This window comes from Citrus clementina, unplaced genomic scaffold (assembly GCF_000493195.1).
Source record: "Citrus clementina cultivar Clemenules unplaced genomic scaffold, Citrus_clementina_v1.0 scaffold_5, whole genome shotgun sequence".
NCBI lineage: Eukaryota > Viridiplantae > Streptophyta > Magnoliopsida > Sapindales > Rutaceae > Citrus > Citrus x clementina.
In genome coordinates, this window is record NW_006262201.1 from 40,358,558 (window position 1) to 40,382,016 (window position 23,459).

Sequence of the window (23,459 nt, forward strand, 5' to 3'; positions counted from 1 at the left end):
ATCTTTTCACTTAAAGATATAACTTTTTATAGTGACATTTAACTTGGAGATGTATCATTTCATATGTTAACATTTCATTTGAAATGGTAATGGTTCAATTTGGACCATTGATTAAAATTAAATCTTGATCCAATGGGCATGAAAGATGATAACCCAAATGAAGGGGCACGAGTATATTTATAAATAGAGATCGTGTTTAAGTCATTTATATATGAAAAATAATGATTCCACACCACTCCTTTCTGATCTCTCTTTTCTAAAACGAGTTTCATCACAAAACACTCATTTTTTGTGCATTAAATATCCAATATATTATTTTCTACATGAACAATATATTGTCTCTTGGTAGGCTTGTAGCATTCAATAATATTTTAGTTTACTTTCATCGATTTATAACACAAGCAAACAAACAAGTGCTTCGTTGTATCTTAGAGACGTATTTGTTTAACTCATGTGCATCACTCAATTGGTGGAGGTAAATAACGTCTTAAGGAAAACAATATTTATAACGTGCTTTGAAGTGCACATTATTTTCTGCAATTTACCTATTACTATTATTTTATTCTTACGTAAAGAGTTATAAACACGTTACTTTACATAATAAAATTCCATCATTATTATTGTAATTCTCTACATTTTTCATTCCCCACAATTACATACACAAACATTTAAGGGGTTATAATTCTAGCTATTAATATTGCATCATTAAGACATAAAAAGATGATTTTAAGTGCCCTTCAAGATTTTTACCATTTTCGACCTAATGCAGAGCCTCAGTTCATAGAGTATGAGTTTCTGTTAAATTACCAAAAAAATAAAATAGAAAAAATTATGAGTTTCAAGAATAGAAACAAGTTGGCTGACGGCAATGGCAATGGCATGAGAGGCAGCTGCTCCTTTAAGAGAATGACAGTTTTTGTTGATCTACTTTCTACGCTTGTGTGATTGAAAAGAATAAAGAAATAGATTGTAGGCTGAGAAAAGAAGCCGGAGTGAAAATAAGAAATCTATTAGGGTATATATATATATAAAGTAAAAGAAACTGGGAGACTAGAGCGAGGAGGCCTTAAATGATGTCGTTTTTCACGAGGAATGGCTCTGTTGTATTTAAGGGCTCCTCCTTTTTTAGCTTTTGCTCTGAAAATGAGAGAAATGGGAAGCTGAAAAGGAACCAGCTATAAGATGCCAATGCCATCTTATCTTCCTTTCTTGCCCTGTTTCCTGAAAGAATGGCTGAAACTATTTGTTACTTCAACAAGGTAAGTTGAGCAGCAAGTTTCATTCCAAAATCATTATGAATTAATAACGTCACGTTTTTATTTTGAGGGATGAAAAAAAAATGCACACGTTTGACTTGGACCACTTGCTAGTTACTACAAATATCGAACTGCCCGCTAGTTGTAATATGCATGCTTTGATCTGGTATTTTCAAGCGAGACCATTTCTTTCGCCTTGTTTTTCTCAATATGTAGAAAAGAAAAAAAGGTGAAACCCAGTAATCGTTTCATTTTTATCTGCTTAATTTTGATTTTTATTTTCATGGAGGTTTTATATGGAAGTACAGGTATGTACTACGGCCATTAATAATTCTCTTTTAAAATTTCATGCTGTCAGAATCATGTATATTGTTTCGTCATTGGCATCTTCATTAGAAAATAACATATGGGTAATGTAATATTTGAATTACGATTTACAGGAAGCATTGGTGATAAAGGCTCCTAAGAAATATCCATTAGTATTGAGGATGATGGTCTTACTTTTTGCCATGGTCTGAGGAGTCTATATTTGCTCAATGTGCTCAAAGCAAACAAGCCCACATACAAAAACCAAACTACTAAACATCAAAGTCATTGACCAGCCATGTCAATCTACCAACATTCAACAATCTGAAATTCCCTTTCTGCATTATCCGAATCCTGTGACATTTAACAGGTAACCCAGGACATGGATTGCATTTTGTTCTCGGTTCTATCACTTCATGTTTCCTCAAAACTGGAAGACTTTTTACTGCAGGGAGGAATGTGCATGTAATCCTGTTCCATATTTTGCCATCTTGTCGATGCAGCGATCAGGGAGTGGATGGTTTGAAACATTGTTAAATAGTCATGTTAACGTAAGCTCAAATGGAGAAATATTTTCAGTTAAGCATAGGAGGATTAATATCTCTTCAATTGTGAGCACAATGGATCGAGTGTATAATCTTGACTGGTTCACCAGTGCATCAAAAAATGAGTGCTCTGCCGCTGTTGGGTTCAAATGGATGATGAATCAGGTGAGTTGCGTACTCATACTGAATTTTGGCTTTATGAACTGAAAGAATGCGTACAAATTACAATTAATTGAACCCGTCATTGCAATCAATTGCTCAACTTACCTGTTATTGATTACAGTTGATCGGAAAAGCAGTTAAAAAATCCTACTTTGGTTATTTTTTTATAATTTGAATTAGCAAATAAATGCTCTTTTGATGTGATCATGAGGTTCCTGTCTTACATGTAGGGAGCTTGGCATCCATGTTGAGGTGTTTATAGAAACAAATCCCTCTCTCTCACATCAAATTTTTCTTGAATTTGGTTGATGCTTTGGCTTTGCATATTATTATAACCTTTTCGGTACTTGTAATCATGGCAAAAGGAATATCTCCCCATTGGGCAGGGGGATGAAGTAGAATTGATAAAGTAAAATATGTCATTTAGTTGGAAATATAAATCACAGTTTGAATTTCTGATAGTCCAGCAACTTCGCTAATCATGATCTTTGTTGATTCAGTTCGAGTCCTCAGAGGGCGGTATATTTTGCAGGGTCTAATGGAGCATCATAACGATATAGCAGAGTACTTCAAGAAAAAGGGAGTTTCTGCAATATTCCTTTTCAGAAGAAATTTGCTCCGAAGAATGATATCCATTCTTGCAAATTCCTACGATAGAAATGCTAAGCTACTGAATGGAACCCACAAATCTCATGTCCATTCACCAGCAGAGGTTTCTCTCTCAGAATCATTTATCTTTCTCGTGTGCTAATTTCTTTGTAATCGTAGTCTCATACTCAGAAACGCGGCTGCAGGCTAAGATTCTGGCAAAATACAAACCAACCATAAATGCCACGCTACTTATACCCGAACTCAAGCAAATTGAGCAGACAACTGCCAAAGCTATCGAATACTTCAAGAGCACTCGCCACATTGTTTTTTACTACGAGGATCTTATCACCAACCGAGCCGTAAGACTGGCATAGTGTTACCACCCCATAATCTGAATATTGTTTTCTTCTATTTTAATTACAAGATTTTTCGGGAATCTATTGTGCAGACACTCAAAGAAGTACAAGAATTTCTGAGGCTAGCATATAGAGAGCTTACAAGTCGTCAGGTTAAGATACACAGCGGGCCATTATCAAAACAAGTTGAGAACTGGGATGATGTCCAGAAAGCATTGAAGGGAACATCATATGAGAGATTCCTGCATTCAGACTATCGGGTGTAATTTTTGTAATCGTTTGAATAAATATGCACGTTTAATACGTTTTAGGGCTTAATATTGATAGCAATTCTTTCTTCAATTTTGGCCTACTTTTCATTTAATTCATCCTCCTTTTGTTTACTTCCTCTTGCAAACGCTTGCGTACCATTCATCTACGCGAAAAGATTCATAATTACAAGCTCAACATGTAAACAAATACGATGAGCAACCTGCCGTTGATGACAATGGAAGGCAAACATGCTCACCATGCAAAAGTTATGTTGACAAATGCCGAAAACACGGTGCTCCCGGAGTGGGCGACGTGTCATGCCCATGTCCACACTACTAGGACTCTGTAGTCACTAGTCAGACATGAATTGCGAGAACGCCAAATCATTCGTGAAAAAATAAACAACTTCGTGAGAATCGACAGGCAAAGTTTAAAACTCAGTAACTCACCAACTCAGGCGTAATAAGGTGGAAGTAAACATGCATACACAGGCGACTCATGAGTCACGACACAGAATAATGCCGCATTTACACGTCATTCAAGGTCGAAGGATGCTTTCCAAACACTCAGAAAATTGATTGGCCTGAAAATGATGCTGGTCCTGCTTGATCTGCAACGATTTGATTTGCCATCGAGGGTAAATATTGAAGAATAGTTAGTTACTTGAACAAGAAAATAAAAGATTGAGACCATTTTCATTTAAACTGCTCCCCCCCACCCCCTCCTCTTTTTCCTCTTCTTTCCTTTTTCATTGCTTTCTAAATGGTATGGACTACATGCATGTTACAAAAAAAAAGTAGATCAGCAAGTAACTGATCTGTTGCTTGCTCCAAGATCAGGTTTGTCTGTTTGTTGAATAACAAAGTGGTCAATAATCTTAACAGTATTAAGGGGGTCCTGGTGTGCAGAGGCTGCCCTCCATTTACTTGGAAATCTTCTGAGGTGGCTCAACTGCTGTGGCTGTTTTAGCTCCCCATCCCAGTCCGGATCGAGCTCCCATTCCTTTGGGACCTGCATGTTAAGTTGGATGAAAAATGTGTAGCAACTAATTTAAGACTCACTAATCCTAGAGCCAGAATACATCAGAAAGAATTTGTTTAGTTAAACAGTTATTTGAACCAGTAGAAGCATCAACCACAGTCCAGATACCCAATTAAAAACTGGGAGTCAAAATCTGATCAAATTTACAATAATTGAAAAGTAAATTGATCACATTTAAACAATCACAATACCAAGAGCTGCAACAAGAAAGTGAAGTGAATTGAACTTTCTTACCTTATCAACAGCAAGAGTGTAAACTTCAAGATCACCATCATGATTGATGTGAAATCGAGTGAATGCCTTGTAATTAGCAATTCTCAGGGAAGAGAATGCTTCATCAAAGTGCAAGTGAAGCCAGTTAACACAGATGTACAAGTAGCTTCCAAGCACTAATGAAACCACGGGTGTTGAGAAGACCCAGAAATAAAGAAAGACAGAAGCATAGTATATGACTGCTCCCCCTCGAGATAGTGACTGCATTCCATTCTTGCAAATATTGCTGCGGGTAACAGCCATTACCTGACAATATTTTATCCCATGAATATACTCAAGGGGAAGAAGAACAAAAATCATGTCTGGAACAGAGAGATTGTTACCTCTGGAATGTCAAATGCAGACATGAGATACTTGATACATGCTGGATAAAGGCCAAATGTCCATTGTTCTATACGGGCTCGAAGGCCAGTAGGATCTGGAAAGTGCTCGCTTTCCACTGATCGGTACCACTGATATAAAGTGTGGTAACCTGAATTAAAATTCATCAGTTATCACCTCAATAAACTCATCAATCAACTGAATTTCAAAAGCATATTCCTGTCAGAATAATACAGATTATTTTATAAGAAATAATCTAACAATTGGATTCTCTAGCTGCTACAATTGCTTCAATTCAGTCCCACCCACATAGTAGTTCTGAATCAATGAAGTGAAATATGGCTGCCTGGAGGACAGGAGGATGGTACTCTTACACCTATCTCCGGGTTAACAAGATAAGTCATCCTTTCCTCTCACAATAATACAGATTATTTTATAACAAAATAGCATTTCATATTAATTCAAATTGTTAAAGTGTGACATAATATAAACTCTTATTTTGTTAAAAATATAATTCTAAAGTTACCCTTAAAAGAAAATATAAAGAAGAATTAAAAATTTTAATACTTCAAAATAAGCAGTTGTCCATTTCTCAGGAGCATAATGCAACCACTATCTTGATCAGACTATCATACACTTCAAGTTACCACATAAAAAGACAATTAACTAAATGATTTAGCTAATATCACAGAAACTGGGATTCACAATCATTCATGGTTACAGAATTATATGATACGAGAATGAAAAACTCACCTGAAGTTGCTAGTAGTTTATGTTGAATGCATGTCTCCACACCCAGTTCCAAAAGCAACATAAGAATAAGGGCTGCTGCTAGATGCGCAGAAACATGTAGCACTCCAATCATTGCCCGTTTCTTCCGAGATAATTTGGAAGGAACAAATGTAATTGCTACAATTAGCAACAGCAGAGCACCTGCAAAGGATACATAAGAGTGTTCCAGCACATACATAAATGCATTCCACACTGTGCCAAAGAAACTCCTCAAGTGACCAGAAAATGAATCTTCTCGCAGAATGTGGTTGAGCTCACACTAGAAATAAGGGGAGAAAATTCAGTCAAATCTCTAACATTGAAAGCTACCAAAATTCAGTCAAATCTCTAACATTGAGAGCTACCAGAGTCCTAAAATACCTAATGAAAAACTAATAAGCAAATATCTGAATCATTCAGATCTGAACAGAAACTTACTTGTGGAAACATAGAAAAGACCAACACAAAGTATACAATGCCACCAATGAAATCAAATTGCCAGTTCTTCTTTCGGAACTTCAAAATGTTCCCCAATGCTATCTATGTCAAGACAAAAACACGCAATAGCAACCCAAAAAATAAATAGATAAATAAAGGAAAATCAAGCCAGAGCAGTACAGAATATGCATAAATTCCAAACATTTACCCTGCTTGAATCTTCAAATGAAGGATAAGCAGCCTTGCTTTCATATGTAGTTCCATAAAATTTTCTAAAGTTACTGAAGACATGGGTGGGATGTAAAAATGCCCCACCACAGCCATTAACAAGTAGATGTTGTACATAAACAGGCCCATCTGATGGAACATATGAATGACGCATGTAATGATGCATGTCCCCTGCAATTCGTAGCTTACACCTTCCTTTCAGATAATCACATATCAAGTGCTTGACATTCTTTCCAGAAACATTATTAAAGTACCAATCAAGAAGCCAATTTGGTTCATGTGTCATGATGATAACAGAGTCACGCTCTCCAACCTAAAAGAATAAATAATGACATGAATTATCTCCAGACAGGATCAAAGATAAGCAGAAAAAAGAGAGCCTAAGGAAAAGCAAAAAGAAAGCTAATAAAATTCTCACAAACTAGAGATAAACAAATTGAAAGGTGAAATATCCGAACCAAAAGCTAATAAAATTCTCACAAACTAGAGATAAACGAACTGAAAGGTGAAATATCTGAACCAAAAGCTTAAGATGAGAAAAACATTTCATGGATTGTCACTAACAGGATAGCCTGACTGATTAGATATCTTGTCGATGGGCAAGAAGTCAAGATATCAGTCTGTCTAGAACGCCCTAAGTCTACCTTTTCCTTTCCTATTAGGAATGGAAAAGATCTATTCTTCTGATTTTCTTATGTTGAATCTCATACAAACAATGACCCTATATTAAGCAGTAAAGGCTGTACACAACCCCTCATCCCCTTACTTGCCTTCATGAAAAGGAAAGGCTAAGTGAGACTGCTTCCTCCCCCCCCCCCCCCCCCCCACCCAACACACACAAAACAACCAAAACCACAACAACATTGGAGGAATTAAGATTAATTTGTATGTCTGCAGGGGAAAAAGGAGGGAGATGGGGTGGTTGGGTTGCATGGTAGAATCTATAGATCATTGGGGACCTAAATCTATTTAGTGAGCTAGTGTGTGGAATATATCTTAAAACAGCGAGGAACAGAATGTAGAAAATTACCTGTTCCTTTACTAGTTCAGCAAAGAATTTGAACTGGTACACATCAATATCACAGTGAAGTGCTAGATCAAGACCAAATACCCACCATCCTTTGGGGAGTTGCAAAGCAAAATAACTCTTCTTCTGAGGCATAAACCACCCACCCAACCAGCTCTTATGGCATATGAACCTCATGAAAGTATTTAGTCCATCAAACCAGTCTGTCATTTGAAAAGAATAACCATTAAACCAGCTTAAAATAGTAAATCGCAAGGAATGTAGAACATAATATTATGATCAGAAACCAGGAAAGTAAACACATTTACTAGTTGAAGTAATCAGATCATTAAAGCATGAGACGTAAAGACAAGAACAACATAAGTCTAAGATTTAGAAGCAGCTCAGGCAAAAACTTAAAACTAACCATGATTTCCAGGGATAATATAACACTGAGGCCCATCATATTGCTTCAGTTCAGGAACCCCACTGGGTACCTCAGGCTTGTTTACAGCGACATGATCTTTTTTATACCATGGCGGGGGCTGAAGAGCATATTCAAAGGGACGGAAGAGGCGTCTTTCATACGTAAATGCTGATGGATTAGGGTACCTACAATGAATCCACACAAACCGTAAACAGTACATAAAAATACACACATAAGTTATTTTAAAAAAGAAGATTCAAAAGGCATATTATTTCCTTCAATGTTAAAAAACATATGCAATTAGACTATGGATACTTTTATTGAATAGTGTGCTCCGAAAAGAACAGCCATATAAGCATCCCAGAAGCACAAATGCTGCAGATAAAAGTCATATAAATATCACATATGTACATATGCAAGAACAAAAATTCCACTGCAGCTTCACTAAGCTTTAACACCAAGGTGTCAACACCATGCTAACAGAGTACTAATATGATCAGTTCAGAAAACAATGCTGGTACAAAGTAGCACCCACAAAGGCTGATGGAAAACCAATAACCAGTATCTAGCAGTTTGATAATGCCAAAATAGGAGAAGTTGACATGATAAGGCAATGGTGACTGAACAGCAAAGCTAGGAGTTTTTTGGTGGAGGCAGCTCTGACAGCACTTACAATGGGAAGCAGCAAGAATGTGGAGATTCAGAAAAGACAATTGTAGCAATGAGTATGCTAGCATGCCAAACTCGAAACCAGGATGGAAATCCAGAATTTTGCTCTAAGTTAGGATTATTCAAATCAAGGATATTTCCTTTTAAAACTAAATTATACAGCAGAACTATCATTACGGAGTTCGATTTTGTAATTATCCTTAATCCAATGTCTAAATGAGTAACTAAAATATCAGACTAAAAGCAACTCAAACAGTTACTCTTAATAACGATTACCATTACACATCCAATCTATTATATCCCAAAAAACTCAGCTATTTCAATAAAAATATAATCAGCCTTTTTCGCATTGAGCAATGTCATCTTTCTAAACATCTCTACCCACTGGCAAAACTCTTTATATTGATAATCTAGTAGAGCGAGCAATTATTTGATCATTCCCTGCTATCAAAATAGAATCAACATATAGCTACACTAGTAAGCCAATAAGAGTAGTTAATTTTGGTATCATCACACTATATTATAAATCATGTATAAGAAATTTAGCCAACTTACGCAAGATCCCCTCCAATAAGTAATACATCTCCACGTGGCAGGGTGAAAACAGAATCATCTCTTGTAACCCGAATATGAGGCTGTGCAAGTAGTCGTGCCACAGAGTATGATGAGTTTCCACCATCACCAGTATCAGCCATGAAGTCAAACCATAGATCTTCTTTTTCACTAAGGTGATCATATAATAAATCTCCATGCTGTGCACCTTCTTGATCCTTGTTCATTGCTGCCTGATGATAGCAAAATGGGAGGGAAGAAGGTGTCATAAAATCCTTTTAAGGATTAGAATAGATTTTGGGAACGTGACACCAAGACCATCAACATTTCATGCATGTGTTAAATGGACCATCATGTGCATAACAAGTAACAGACAGAGCCCCTTCCGTTAATTCTGAATTTAAAAGGAAATCCTAGATTCAGGGTTTAGGGTAACTGATTTTGCTCATGTAGGTCCATTTGACACATTCATCAAATTTCAGGGGTTGTAGGTGTCATTTGCCCCTAGATTTTTATTTTTTGAAATGCAAAATTTGAAGATACAGAACTATCCCATGATACAAACCCATTAATTATCTCATATACATTAACCAGAAAAGAAAATTAGATTTTCTTGTTTTCTTCTAGGTGCATAAAAGAAGTAATTGAGAAGAAATTTAACATAGATATATAGTTAAATACAAAAACACATAATCTTTTACTCTATTCCTCAAGCTCCAGATGACTCCTATCTAAGAGCCTATTCACCTTACAAAGCATATTACCAGAATGGGTATGATTATATCTAGCCAAAAATAGAGACAGGAAGTCTGAACTGCTGTAAACCAGAAACATAAAAATGACAATACACAGATATTACATACTACATATGGATCTTCTTACAATGGTTTTAAACCCTACGCAGGTAAAGTTCTTTTTTGCCTGGAAATACAGAGGACCAAACCTGGAATCTAGCTAGATTACCCCTAGCCAATTAAGCAACAACTAAGCCAGTAAGAGAAGATATTTCAGAAGGAAACATCATTTTGTTCAGCAACTAGCCCAAAAAGTCTACAATTTTTTTGTAGAATATTGTGAGAAAGGAGTGAGATGTATGTATAACATCAAAAAGTAACAATACCTGCATCATGCGCATGTCAAACCGACCAACAAATACAGTCACTGATACCAGGAGGTCAAAAACTGTCTTGAACAAATCAGCAGATGTTCTGCAATAAAGAGGCACTAGCAATGTGAGTATGAGTATTAAAATTCCATTTAAGATGTTCATGCCCCATCCCAATCGAAGAAAAATAAAAAATGAAGGCATGAAAGCTAAATGAGACAAAGAAACAATGACATATACCCTGAATACCAAGGAACCATATCCAAGAACTCAGGCTTAAGTTGCTTTTTCTTCATCTTTTCATATTCTTCAACAGACAAAGGGTGAGTAAGAGCCCACCTGATGATAGTCAGAGATCAACATAATAAGAAGCAAACCAGACGTGCATTATCAAAACAAAATGTAATCGTGCATAATATTCTTACATGTACATCAAATCAACATACAACAAAAATATTTTATTTGTCATAATTTCAAGCAAAGCGTTAAAACTAACCCTGTCGACCTCTCCACTACGTAATTGGCAATGTAAAGGCCAATAAATGTCGCCCACAAAGAGTATATAGGAGAGATTTCATCTGATGAACCACCATTGTCATTGCCTAACTGCAAAGAAGAAAAAGATTCTAACACTATTAAAATTATAAACAACATAAGGCACTTCATTTACAGGAAAAACCAGATTGGACAAAATAAATGGCTTCCAATTGTACCTCTCCATATATAACCCACTTGGACAAAAGTGGATAATCACTTGCAGACCCAACAGGAGCAAACCATGATGAGCAGACTTGGTCTTTCAACTCATTCATACGGAGAAACTTCGCAAGCCATGTATTCCTCTCTTCTTTCTTCCATAAAGAAAACCAACTAGAATTTCTACGTTCAAGTGGTCTGTGTCTCAAAACAGCACGATTACCGCAATGACTATAGAATACACAGCAGAATACACTGATAACCTACAGATAAACCACCAAAAAAGTTCAAAAAAAAAAAGTATCACAAAAAAGGAGGTAAATATTTTTAATTTACTATATGAGGCCAAACATGCTTACGACACAATTTTGGATAATCGTCAAGATCTCTGGTCTCTTTCCAGCTACACGGGAGACAAGACCAACATACCAAAGGCCAAGAAATATAATGTGAAAAACAAGAAGAAACAGAACAGAAGCGAGAAATATTGTCAAAAACAAAGACAAATTCATCCTCAGATCTACTCCCATTGACTGAAAACTAGGAAGATGATACACAGCTGCAACTAAAATCCAAGCTATATACCTGCAAAAAGAAAGCTCCAAATCATCCTAATGTCCGTAAGGACTATGTTAACAGAAATATAACTTATGCAGATTTGTGCAAACTACAAAATGAAAAATAGGTTTCAGCGTAAATAACTTACCATCTACTAAAATTTGAATAACTCGGTGTAATGGTCTTCCCTATAAATGGAGACGAAAAGAAATAGAAAAAGCCAAGCAAACAAGCATACATAGACCACCATTTGATATTATTATCCAACTTTTCTATGAGAGTATGCATGTTGTCAGAGGAGATAAAGAACAAACAACCCACAATCACGGCAATTATAGCATGACGCGAGTGTTCGTGTGGATAAGGATGTGTGTGGGTTAGAATTGTCCTGACCCTCTCCATCCGGAGAGTATCTAATAAACCAGCAGAATGCTTATCAGAACCCATTAAGCAGCGACTGCACTAATTCATGTTAATCACAGAATTCAAGTTCTTGCAGCTCAACAAAAATTTCGTGTGAACCAAAACTCTGGTACAGACCACCTCCGCCGCACTGCCAAGTTCAATGAAACCAATGTCATTAAAAGAAATGCTAATATATTCAAGTTGATTAATCATATTAATCGAAGGCATGGACAAACTGGTGAAAGATCATCACATATTTTTACCAAACTTACCGATACCCTAGTTCAATATTTCTTTCAACTTTCAAGAAAGCAAACCTTAGCATTTAAGTAACTGCAGATCATTTTTTTTTTATTTGATTGACTACTACAAAATCAATGAAAATGAAGTCAGACCTTATTAATTTTGAAGTAAATAAGTCCAGAGAATCTATGTTAATATTATGATTTTACACGCATGCGCAAAGCAAAATACTTTTGGCGCACATCAGTTAAAGCACAGAAAAATGTTTCACTAAAATCAAAAGTTATAAAGCAGTAGTCATTCCAGTCTCCAAAACATTTTCTCAGCAAACTAACAGACATTAGGGTTCCCTTAAAAAAAGAAAATGTATCAAATCCATAGCAGAAACCGCCACAAGCATAAATAATAATAATAATAACAACAACAAAAAGCACAGCAGTTCTTATGAACAAACCTTTGCAAAATTAATCAAATTTAAAAATCAATTGAAGGAAAACATAATACAATTAGCAGTTAGAGAAATTTAATAATGCACACAGGCAGGTAAATTGGAAGGAGAAAGTACCTGGAAGAAGAGAGAGAAAGGGAAAGCGTGCATGTGGATGAAAGGATAAATAATTAATAAAAATGAAAAAGAGTTGCGTCAAGTTATCTTAAAACGACAGGGAAATGGCATCTGAGAATGTTTGCGAAGAACTAAACAATGGCATATTCTCTTCACTACACATAACTAGTTTTTTTTTTTTTTTTTCCTTTGCAGAGGTTACGCGTTGCTCAATTTTGACTTTTCCTTGTCACGGAAAAAAGAAAAAAAAAATCCAGAAATTAAAATTAAAATTAAAATTAAAATTGGTTACTGGACTTCACTGTTTTGGCTCATAAAGGGATGTTTTTTGAACCCACGTTTTTCAGATTGTTGACCGTTGGATTGAGACTTGGGTTAATGCACTTATAATGGGCCTGAGCCTGAATGTGACACCGGCCACGTGCTTGTTCAATCAAAGAATGAATCGCGTTGGTTGTTCCTTTCCTTTCCTTTCCTTCTCTTTTCTTTTCTTTTAATTAAATTTATTTAGTTGTTTGCTGAAATATCCGTGAAGTTACGAAAATCAATTGGAAAATGTAGAAGGGAAGGCATGTACTCTGTACGATAAATTGATGGTTTTCATGATGCAATTATTTCATACAACTTTTTTTTTGAAAACTCAAACTAAACATTTTAAAGGTTAATTTCTTAAAGAATCCTGCCAACAAATCAACAAGATAAACATGGTCACGACTCACGATTATCATCACGCTATAGCACTTGATATGAAAAATATTGCATAGTAAAAGAATTTGGTCATCTTTGGATGTGCTTAAATGTCCATCACTTTTAAATGGTTACTTTTAAAGAGATGTAAACCTCCCATTGATATTGTAGTTGAAATACTATAAATAATTTATTTCATAAATTTTAACAAAAATAGTATTTAATAAATTTTTTAAAAGATGCTTATTTTGTAAGTTTCTTAATTTTAATAGCTACTTTTAAAGTAGATTAGGAATTGCTTTTTCTATGTGCTTTTAAAACACATTGGGGATTGTTTTTGGTAATCAGCTTTTAAAGCAGATTGAGAGTTGTTTTCTATAAGTAGTTTATTAAATAAGTCATCACACCTCTCTAAAGTTTAAATTATAATTTTAATATTTTAATAAAAAGATAATGATGTCTTACTTTTTGATAAATCATAATATACAAATAAAATACAATTAAAACTTATATTTATTTTAGTTATTCTATAGTAAAATAATACTTTCGTAATAAAATTAACCAGACATATATTGTATTTTACTTTTCAAACTCACAACAATTAGAACAATATAATTTATCAAATACCAAGTTATTTTTTCAATCAGCAGATAAATTTTATTTCATCTGCATAGTGGAAGTAGCTTCTTTTACTAGTCACCGCAATTTCAAACTGGCTTTATACTTTATTTTTAAAGCAACTATTAAAATGGAGAAACTTATGAAATAATATTTTTTTGTAAAATTTACCAAACACAAGTTTCATCAGAACTAATGAAATAAAATATTTATGTTTTATTAAACAAATCGTCATTTAAATAAATAAAGTGGTCATTTCTATATTTATTTACAAAAGAGAGGAAATTTTTAGATTTTTTTTCCCTCTTACATAAAAACATGGTCATGCTTTTTAGGCTTATTTACAGTTTGATCCCACGAGGGTTTGAGCATATGACAGGCAGAAAATTTGTTTGCCTATAATATCTCTTTCGCCCCCTCAAATTAATTGTGAGTTATTTTTAAGATTTTTATCACGTGGCTTGCTTAGATAAATAAATAGACTAACTCCTATTGATTACTTAGCTTTTTTTTACCACTTTCATAATGGAAGTGATCAAATTTCTTAATTTCACTTATTTGATGAAAGAAAGTATAAAATCTCTTGAGTTATGAAAAATTACTATTAAGAAAAAAAAAAGGTCCCTAGCCTAGTTAAATCTATACTTGTAATAACGATTTATTTTTCATCACAAGACAAAGGTTATAAAATAGAATAATTTAGTAGACATAGTGAATACTTGAAGCTTGAACAATAACTATAATTGAAGGCATAATTCTTTAATCTAATTATTTATTTTTCATCACAAGAGAACGGTTATAAAGTAGAATAAGTTAGTGGACATCTTATGTCACGTAAAACATGTAGCGAATACTTCAAGCTTGAACAATAACTATAATTGAAGGCACAATTCTTTAATTTAATTATTTTACATTATAACTTATTATTAAAAGAACAATGATATTTTCATCCAATCACGTTTTTTTTTTTAATTTTTAATCTACATACTTTAGGATTTGTAATGTAGACTAGACTCTAATAGCCACGTGATTAGATGGCCTTAGAGTAGGAAATCACTTGTCTAGCTTATATTAGGGTAAAAGCTCGTTTAGTCCCTATATTTTGAAGTTAGTGTCCGTTTAGTCCCTATATTTTTAAAAATACCTCAAATCATCCCTACCATTAAATTATTGACACTTTTGCCATTATCTTTTGTTCCTTTTAACTTATTTTTATAATATTGCCCTATTATAATAATTTTTTAGACATTATTAAAAAGAAAAAAATAACCCTATTACAATAATTTTTTTAGACATTATTAAAAAGAAAAAAATAAATTACCAGTTTAACACCAAAAAATAAAATAAAATATATTAATTTTTGTGGAACACACTCTTGAGTTAAAAAATTAATTTTTCTAAAAAAATTGATAATGTAATTTTTTACGATATTAATTTTTTAGACATACGTGAGCTTTCACAAAAATTAATATATACCTTTTTTTATTTATTTTTTAGTTTAATTTGATAATTTAATTTTTTATTAATATCCACAAAAGAAACATTATTGTAAAAATGTAATATTGTAAAAGCAAGTTAAAAATAAAAAAAAAATAATGGCATAAGTGTCAATATGTAGTAGCAGGGACGTTTTGAGGTGTTTTTAAAAATACAGGGACTAAATGGACACTAACCTCATAATATAGGGACTAAACAAGCTTTTACCCCTTATATTATTATCGCACTGTTCTGAATTTGATCATCTGCACCATTTCTCTTACTTCAAACTCCTTAACACACCCACTCATTGTATTGTTTGTTTTCTCCGCAAACTCTTTGAACATTTCAACAAGTCATTGATTTATTTGTAATCTATTTGTGATTCTTCTTCAATCGTCATTTATCAATTATTTTGTTGAAATAATATTTGACCCCCCATCTTTAGAGATTCGTTATTCTCTCTCTTTTTTTTGAAAAAAATCAATTATTTTAAATTAAAATATAAATACATTTACTTTAAATCAACAATTAGCATTATAAGATTTTATCACCTTGGAAATTTGTTTATGTGGAGGGTTGATAAATAAGACTGTAAAATAAAACTAAAAAAAGTAAGACTTCATTTTGTGTTAGGAGAAAGAAAACTAAAAATAAAAAATAAAAAACCAATAAAGTTCTTATAACACTCCTTTTAAAATTTAATTCCTAAAATACATATAGTTTAATTTATAAAATATAAATCCATATATAAAAATTAACCATCTTTCTATAAAATTTGTTATCCTAAAAAATGTATATTTTAAAAAAATTTATCTATAAAGCACATACAGAGCTTAAAATAAAAAATTATTTGTTTATTATATCATTTCTATTTTCATAATTTTAAATTCCTATAATTTTCTCAAAAATTATATTTATTAAAACATGAGTTTAAATATAAAAAAATTGAAATAGATTGAGTGTAAAATATTTGTTCAAAGAATAATTTATTTAAGTGTTTAATTGAATTTTCATTTTAAAAAATAAGAAATGATTTATTTTTTTAATAAAAGAAATGAATTAAATTAAATTTGATTGTTTAAATAATTTTAATTAAAAAGAAGATTTATGAGGAATTTTGGGGGAATTCAAAAGGCCTCCTTGGAGACCTAGTATGAGGGGTTGTTGGGCTTAGCCCATCCAACCTTTAACTGAACTTTGAAGCACCCTGGTGCCCTTGTCCATGTCCCATGTGCATCCTTCAGCCTGCTAAAATAATATTTTCAGTTTTCAATTTTCCAACCAAGTCTCTCGCAATGACCAATAGGCCTTTAGTACAGTGGGAGAATCTTTACACTTACAATGTTAAGAGTAAGAGTTCGATCCTTCATAAAAATATTATAAGGGTTAGTTTCAGTCTTCCTTCAATTATCAAATAATTGAGTGGAGCCCGTCTATTTCTCACGAAATGTGAGTGAAGTGGACATACGAAGGTCTCAGTTGTATAATCTATTTGTAAATATTAATTATATTTGATATAATGTCAGTAACAGTCCTAAATATTAATTGTATTTGATGTAATATCAATAACAGTTCTGTATAATAGTATTAAAAAATAAAATAAAAAAGTCTCTCCGGCAATGATGATCTACCCACTAAGGAAGGTAAAGAAACGTGCTCAAAGTGGCAAACCTCCAGCCCCTACTTCACAAAGATTCCAGACCTAGCTAGATACTCTGCACTAATTATCAACTTTCTCTGTTGTGGTTTCAACTATTAGATATTTAAGTGGGCTCCTTCACTTGGGTTCAATAATTCTGCAAGTGGATTCCTTTCAATTTGATGGCGCCGTTCACCATATGTATGTGTAATTTATTCTAGTGGTGAGAAGAAGGTAGCTTCCGCAACTTGAGGAGCCAACGGGGCACCATTATAACTTCTTCATTTTCAAGATCTGATGGTAGTGGAAGTTTGACGCTTAAGTTCTAACGAGGACATAATTAAATTTATTTTAATTTGACTTATAATTTCCTTGTCTAGATTTATACAAAATAGTGGGACCTTCGCGGACTTCCGTGGGGTTCGAAAGTTTGTGGTCCTTTCTTTTAGTGGTAAAAGTTCTGAAAACATAGTGCCGCACTTGGTCAAGATCGCTAGTACTTCTACTAATAATACATCAATATCTCCCATCACCATTTAATTTGTTCGACATGTAATCTCTTCCTTAATTTCTTTTTTTATTTACTAAAGTTGATTTGATCATGGTTTTAGAATGATGCTTGCTCTATTTGGGGAATTTTCTTGATGGTCCTTGTAAGTTTTTGGTATGGTTAGACCGCTAACATGTGTTAAAAAAATTAATGAATATTATTCATGTGTGATCGACCAGAGAATCTTGGATACTTTTAGTGCATATTCATGCTTTATCAAAAATCAAGAGTTTGAAGTTGAAGATCAATTGGGATTTCTTTATGTATTTTTTTTTTCCAAATTCAATTAATCACAAAGAAAGTAGGTAAAGAATAATGAGTGTCCCTCTATTTGGAAGTGTTGGGAAAGAAACCATACAAGCAGTTCCAAATTAAGTGGAAACAAACTATTTTTCCTTTTTGTGTGATTGAAATGGGATGTGTCTACAAATTAATAAGTTTAAAACAAATTCACATAATCCAAAGTAATAAAACTAACCACAAGATATACATATTTTTTACGTAAAAAACTCAAATTAGAGGGATTGTAGTCCAATGATCTTCCACTATATAATAATGAGATTATAATACAAATTCTTCTATAAATAACACTAGAGGTTAACAACATTAAAAATCCCGACAATCATAACTTACAGTAACAACCTAATATATGTTTCTCTAACACACAAATATCTCAAATAACAGCCAACAAGAGAATAAAACAAAAATCAAGACTAGTAAAAATGCAGAAGGCGTGCTAGGAATTTACCCTCCAAATTTAGAAGAAAATAGAGTTAAAAAACACTTTTCAATTGTCCAATCAAAAATTGAAATCCTTTCCCCCAAATCATAATAATTAGCCATTGTATTTTTTTTCTTGTCTCATTGCGTTTTTCTCATATTGCTGCTGCTTCCACTTATTTGCCCTATATATTATATTTTCTATTTGCTAATTTGACTTAGTCCCACAATATTTTTTTAATTGCTTAAACACCTAAATTAATAAAATTTTGGACTTGGGTCACCCAAATGAGATGGAGCCAACAGGAAGGTAGCTCCTCTATATTCTCATCTGTTGGGATTTGGTGATGAGTTGGAACTTTTGATTCTGGCCAACTTAAGTGCTCAACTAAAGTTCCTGGTATAAGTATTAGTGTATTACAATCTGAATTTTATTTCACATGGAAGAAGATTTTCCAGGCACGATCGCAGCCCCACAAAATCCTCACAGGATTCTGATCATGATAACCAACAGATTTTTCTCGGGAAAAAATGCAGTCACTAGACAAGCAACTATATATATGGTTAAGTTATCTCTAGCAGCTGGCAACCACATCAACATTGACATTGATCTCAAAATAAAAAGTAAAAGGTAAAAAATATGACTTGAAGATTTGGAACTGGAATATTCCAAGTTTCCAACCACCTAATGTTAGCTAAGAATTCAAAGACAGTATGCACGATTCATTTGAAAAATACCAACATGTTTCAGGGGAAACAAATTATGACTTAAGAGCAAGCTTAAAAGCTTGAAGGAGATTAGATCCATGATTTCCAAGAAAAATGACATTTTAATTCCAACAACTTTTACGGATTGCTGTTAAAATTTTTCATCATCTTCTTCCCATGCTTTGTTATCGGTTCATTCTTTGGCGTTAGGGATATATATGCCAACTCTTGTGTGCTTTTTTGGCTATTTTTGCAATTATTAGGGTTTTTCATTTGTAATTTCTGAGACGGCGCATTTTCTTTCCTTTTTTTTTAAAAAAAAAATTAACATAAGTGAAAATTAGTAAATATTTTTTTCCAATCCATTTGAAGAACAAGCCCATCATGTCGTATCGTCCAAGAGTTTTATCAGACGAGCCAATTTGCTCCCACACAATTAAACTGGCCGACTTAAATTGTGGAATCCAGCGATCAGTGAAATGATAAATGTTAGATAGCTGTTTAACTGGGAATAACTTCCATATAGATGTATAAAGTAAGCGCAGATGCATGTACTTTCACCACGTTAGCACTAAAAAGATAATGCAAAACAGTCTTCTCCAGTCTCCAACCTCCATTTAAACTCTTGAGTGCAAATTTAAGAACCAAACATTAAGTCAAATATTGAAATTCTACCGGAAAAGTCCTTTTCGCCACTTGCGTGTCTAAATTTTACCGAGGATAGTTGCATGGGACATGCAAAAATAGAAAATTGTATACCCTCAACCAATAAAAGAATATACCGATCACACACTCTTCAGACAGAAAAAGAATCTAAGGGAACATAATCATGTCACCTGCTTGAAAATTTCTTAGCTCCACAACTCCATCACTGGCTATTAAACTCTATAAATACCCAAGGTGTCAACTGAGTTAAAGCATACCTGGCTCTCCCTCATTAATTAGCTAAATAATTGAATCTTCTTTTCTTCAGCTAAGAAAGAGCTATCTAGCTAGCATTTATTGCCCATAATCTCTCACTATGGCCAATGATAATTATTTTAAGCTCACTTTCAGTGCTGCCTTTCTTTTTGCATTGATTTTTTCACATGGAATCATCTCCACCGAGCAAAGGCTGCTAAAAGATTGTGGAGATGATGGTGATGTGCGCCGCAACCTTTTGGGAAATGCTGTATCGGGTGCTGGTAAAAGCCCTGGTGTTGGCAACGTTTCAGCACAGGATGATTTCCGTCCGTTGACACCAGGTCACAGTCACAGCCCCGGTATTCCCAGACTTTCAGGGGATAGTGACGACTTCCGTCCCACCACTCCAGGCCACAGTCCCGGTGCCGGCCACTCTAGTGGACCCGCCAGCGTTGGTCTTCCTAATTAATATATATATATTCTTAATTATTATGCATGGATGTATTGTGAAATAACTAATATTAGTAAGCATTTGGTAATTCGCCGTATGTAATAATTGTAATGTAAGGGTTCTATCCGGCCGACAGCCCTCTATTGTAGGGTTTCTTTTATCTTCCATGTATTGTGTATTTTTAAATCATTTCATATCATGAATAAATTATTCCATATCGTGTATTTCTAAAAATACACGATAAGTTTATATGTATATATCACGTGTTATACATACCTTCGATTTTATTTTATCTAGTAATTTTGTAGTGTAGTTTTAATAACTTGATACATACCTCAAGGAAAGTGATCTTAGTGTGTTTGTGTGTTTATATATATATATATATATATATATGCGTGCGTGTGTGTGTGTATAAAATGTTATATACATAAGTTTACACCTTGTGCCAAGAAAAGGACCATGGCCTTTTGATTTTGGTTCCAATTTTCCTGTGATTCCTATAATTTCCAAATAAAAACAGGACTCTGGCAACGTTACATTAGTTGTAATGTACCACAACTTAAAAATAATTTCTTTGTACCTCTAATGGGTTTCCACTCAAATAATTTAGAGATAGCGTAAAACTAATTTTAGATCAATTGTAAGTTACTGTTAATGTAACTTAGTAGCTGCCAAAAAAATAGAGATCTTCAGGATTTTTCACTTCCATATTAAGTTTCAACGATTTCAGTCCTTGAATCAATTTGTACAAATACAAAAAATGATTCGATCTTGATAACCATTTGAAAATTTCAGCGAAATGTTAATTATATTATTAAATTCGATCCGTGATTGAACCAGAGAGAATCAGAGAAAAAAAATCCTCTTATAATTCACTCCGAATGATTTGTGAAAAAATGGATTCCAATGGTATTTAAAAAAAAAAAGGCTAATTAAGCTAATTATTTTGTTGCCGTAGCATCAATTTCAAAAAGTAATCAAAACCAATAACATATGTATAAACAAATGAAAAGTTTCTGTAGAAAGTTATATAGCCGCAATTTCCAACATTTAGAATAAAAAAGGACATAATAGAGTTGTTGAGGCTAAGCCCAATATCATCCAAAGTGCTCCTTCCAAAGAAAAAAAAAAGCATCAGAATTGAAAAAAAAAAATCTTCTAATTAATTAAATAACAAAGCGGAGGGAATTATTCATGGAGAATATATATATATATATATATATATATATGTGTGTGTGTGTGTGTGTGTGTGTGTGTGTGTGTGTGTGTGTGTGTGTGTGTGTGTCCGAAACTTTCATGATCATATCGTTCTGGGGCTCTAGTACATGACGCTTTCAATTGCTTAAGGACATGTGGAATTTATTACAAAATATATGTGCCGATTCCATATCCTTTCTAACTTTAATTAATTCGGATATTTAAAATGTGGATAGGGATATAAACATTGAAACTGTCGACCACTTAATGCATTTTTTTTTTTTATAGTTATTGTAAGCTTATAATTTAGCGTATAGACCACTTTCTTTATGGGAGTACAAGCAGATGTTTATGACCAAAAACTCAGCAGTTGAAGTGATTATTTCCTTTCATAGAAATGGTCCAAGTGGAAGAAACCTTTTGCGAGATAATCACACGTGCAATATTTGTAGATGAGCTATTTTCATCAGACTTACTTGAAGTTGCACTTGCCTCCACTATTGCCCCGTTTGGGATTGAGGTTAAGACTCAATAAGTTATTTATTTAATAATTTATGACAAAAATAGTGTTTGATAAATTTTATAAAAACTGTTTATTTTATAATTTTATTTTTTTCGACAGTAGCTTTTAAATGCAGATAGATGATTGCTTTTTATAAGCAGCTTATTAAATAAGATACCACATCTTTTTAAAGTTCTTATTACAACCTTAATTAATATTTTAACAAAAACAACTATATTATATTTTTCCATACACTCTAATATATAAGCCATAAGATATCATATTACAACACAATCAAATTACCATCACAACTACTACATATTGTCTCTAATATCAAAGTTTTGATCCAGGAAGTTCATATTTTTTTATATTATACTTGTATTTTCTATTATAAGATTAAAAAAGACTTGCATATAATTATTTAAATTTTTTTGAATTACGAACAATTTCATATGAAAATTAATCATAACTTTTAAAATCAATTTCATAACCATGGCTTTTAACATTCAATCTATTTATATTTTTTTATAGTCATGGTATTTATTGCAACAAGTTTAATGTGAAAGTAATACATATTACATTTTTATTGTATCTAAATTATATGTTAGTATGCATTTTTATCATATTTTATATAATAAATTATTAAATTTTTTTCTCTTAATATAACTTTACGTGTGTTAAAGAGAAAAGGGTATGTCTAAACATTATCAAATTTACTTCAAAAAAAATAAAAGATAATTTAAACTTATGTCTATTTTGGTTATTATATGATAAAATAACATATTTGTAATAAAATTAATCAAACGCATGTACATTATTTTTTAAACTCACAACAATTGTAACAACATAGTTTACCAAACACCAAGTTACTTTTTTAATCAATTGCTTATTACATCTGTACAGCCGAAGCAGCTTATTTAATCAGTAACCGTAATCCCAAACTTGCCCTATATCATATTAGGAAATATTAGCTTTTTTTTTTTAGGTGAATTATTATCAATTTCAATATGGAAAGAAAATGTGAATATCCACACGAAGCATAAAATGCCAACGGCATACCATTTCTTGCTATGCCCTGCGACGATGACATTTCCTTGCTAGTTATGGTATAAACTACATGTCGGGTTTAAGCTGAGAATATAAATGACACGTTGTAGATTGGTTTGACAGGGGCACATTTAATATCTCATTGTATCTGCCTTTTGTGGTAAATATTCCCAGCTCCCTGAACAAAGAAGG

The 23,459-nt window shown here is 33.1% G+C and overlaps 3 protein-coding genes and 1 pseudogene across 5 annotated transcripts; 3 read left to right on the top strand and 1 right to left on the bottom strand.

Annotated features, from left to right (window-relative positions):
- The first annotated feature begins 1,229 nt into the window (after window positions 1-1,229).
- LOC112098215 lies at window positions 1,230-2,520 on the top strand (annotated as a pseudogene).
- A 183-nt stretch (window positions 2,521-2,703) lies between these two features.
- LOC18040797 lies at window positions 2,704-3,599 on the top strand. Its single transcript, XM_024184994.1, has 2 exons — window positions 2,704-2,981; window positions 3,064-3,599. Exons 1-2 carry the CDS (start codon window positions 2,751-2,753, stop codon window positions 3,232-3,234), a joined length of 402 nt encoding a protein of 133 aa, XP_024040762.1. The 5' UTR covers window positions 2,704-2,750; the 3' UTR covers window positions 3,235-3,599.
- Window positions 3,600-4,142: 543 nt separating this feature from the next.
- Window positions 4,143-13,009, bottom strand: LOC18042391. 3 transcript variants are annotated; one of them, XM_006434759.2, is made up of 16 exons: window positions 12,767-13,009; window positions 11,702-12,106; window positions 11,355-11,580; window positions 11,013-11,258; window positions 10,796-10,905; window positions 10,540-10,638; window positions 10,315-10,402; window positions 9,198-9,427; window positions 7,974-8,158; window positions 7,571-7,770; window positions 6,521-6,853; window positions 6,313-6,414; window positions 5,857-6,154; window positions 5,106-5,254; window positions 4,744-5,028; window positions 4,143-4,479 (listed from the first exon to the last, which is right to left on the bottom strand). In XM_006434759.2, exons 2-16 carry the CDS (start codon window positions 11,998-12,000, stop codon window positions 4,270-4,272), a joined length of 3,060 nt encoding a protein of 1,019 aa, XP_006434822.2. In that variant the 5' UTR covers window positions 12,001-12,106; window positions 12,767-13,009; the 3' UTR covers window positions 4,143-4,269. The 3 variants fall into 3 exon arrangements, with proteins under 3 accessions (XP_006434822.2, XP_024040760.1, XP_024040761.1); XM_024184992.1 differs by lacking the exon at window positions 12,767-13,009 and adding an exon at window positions 12,656-12,677; XM_024184993.1 differs by lacking the exon at window positions 12,767-13,009 and having other exon boundaries at window positions 11,355-11,606; window positions 11,702-11,793.
- A 7,179-nt stretch (window positions 13,010-20,188) lies between these two features.
- Window positions 20,189-20,539, top strand: LOC18042392 (precursor of CEP9). The gene has a single exon (XM_006434760.1). It carries the CDS (start codon window positions 20,189-20,191, stop codon window positions 20,537-20,539), a length of 351 nt encoding a protein of 116 aa, XP_006434823.1.
- The last annotated feature ends 2,920 nt before the right edge of the window (window positions 20,540-23,459 follow it).

Coding starts and splice junctions, on each gene's coding strand:
- LOC18040797 (XM_024184994.1), top strand. CDS start 2,751: ATGATCTTTGTTGATTCAGTTCGAGTCCTCAGAGGGCGGTATATTTTG. Junction 2,982..3,063: donor ATGTCCATTCACCAGCAGAG/GTTTCTCTCTCA, acceptor ACGCGGCTGCAG/GCTAAGATTCTGGCAAAATA.
- LOC18042391 (XM_006434759.2), bottom strand. CDS start 12,000: ATGGGTTCTGATAAGCATTCTGCTGGTTTATTAGATACTCTCCGGATG. Junction 11,581..11,701: donor TATTCAAATTTTAGTAGATG/GTAAGTTATTTA, acceptor TTCTTTTTGCAG/GTATATAGCTTGGATTTTAG. Junction 8,159..9,197: donor CTTATTGGAGGGGATCTTGC/GTAAGTTGGCTA, acceptor GATTCATTGTAG/GTACCCTAATCCATCAGCAT.
- LOC18042392 (XM_006434760.1), top strand. CDS start 20,189: ATGGCCAATGATAATTATTTTAAGCTCACTTTCAGTGCTGCCTTTCTT.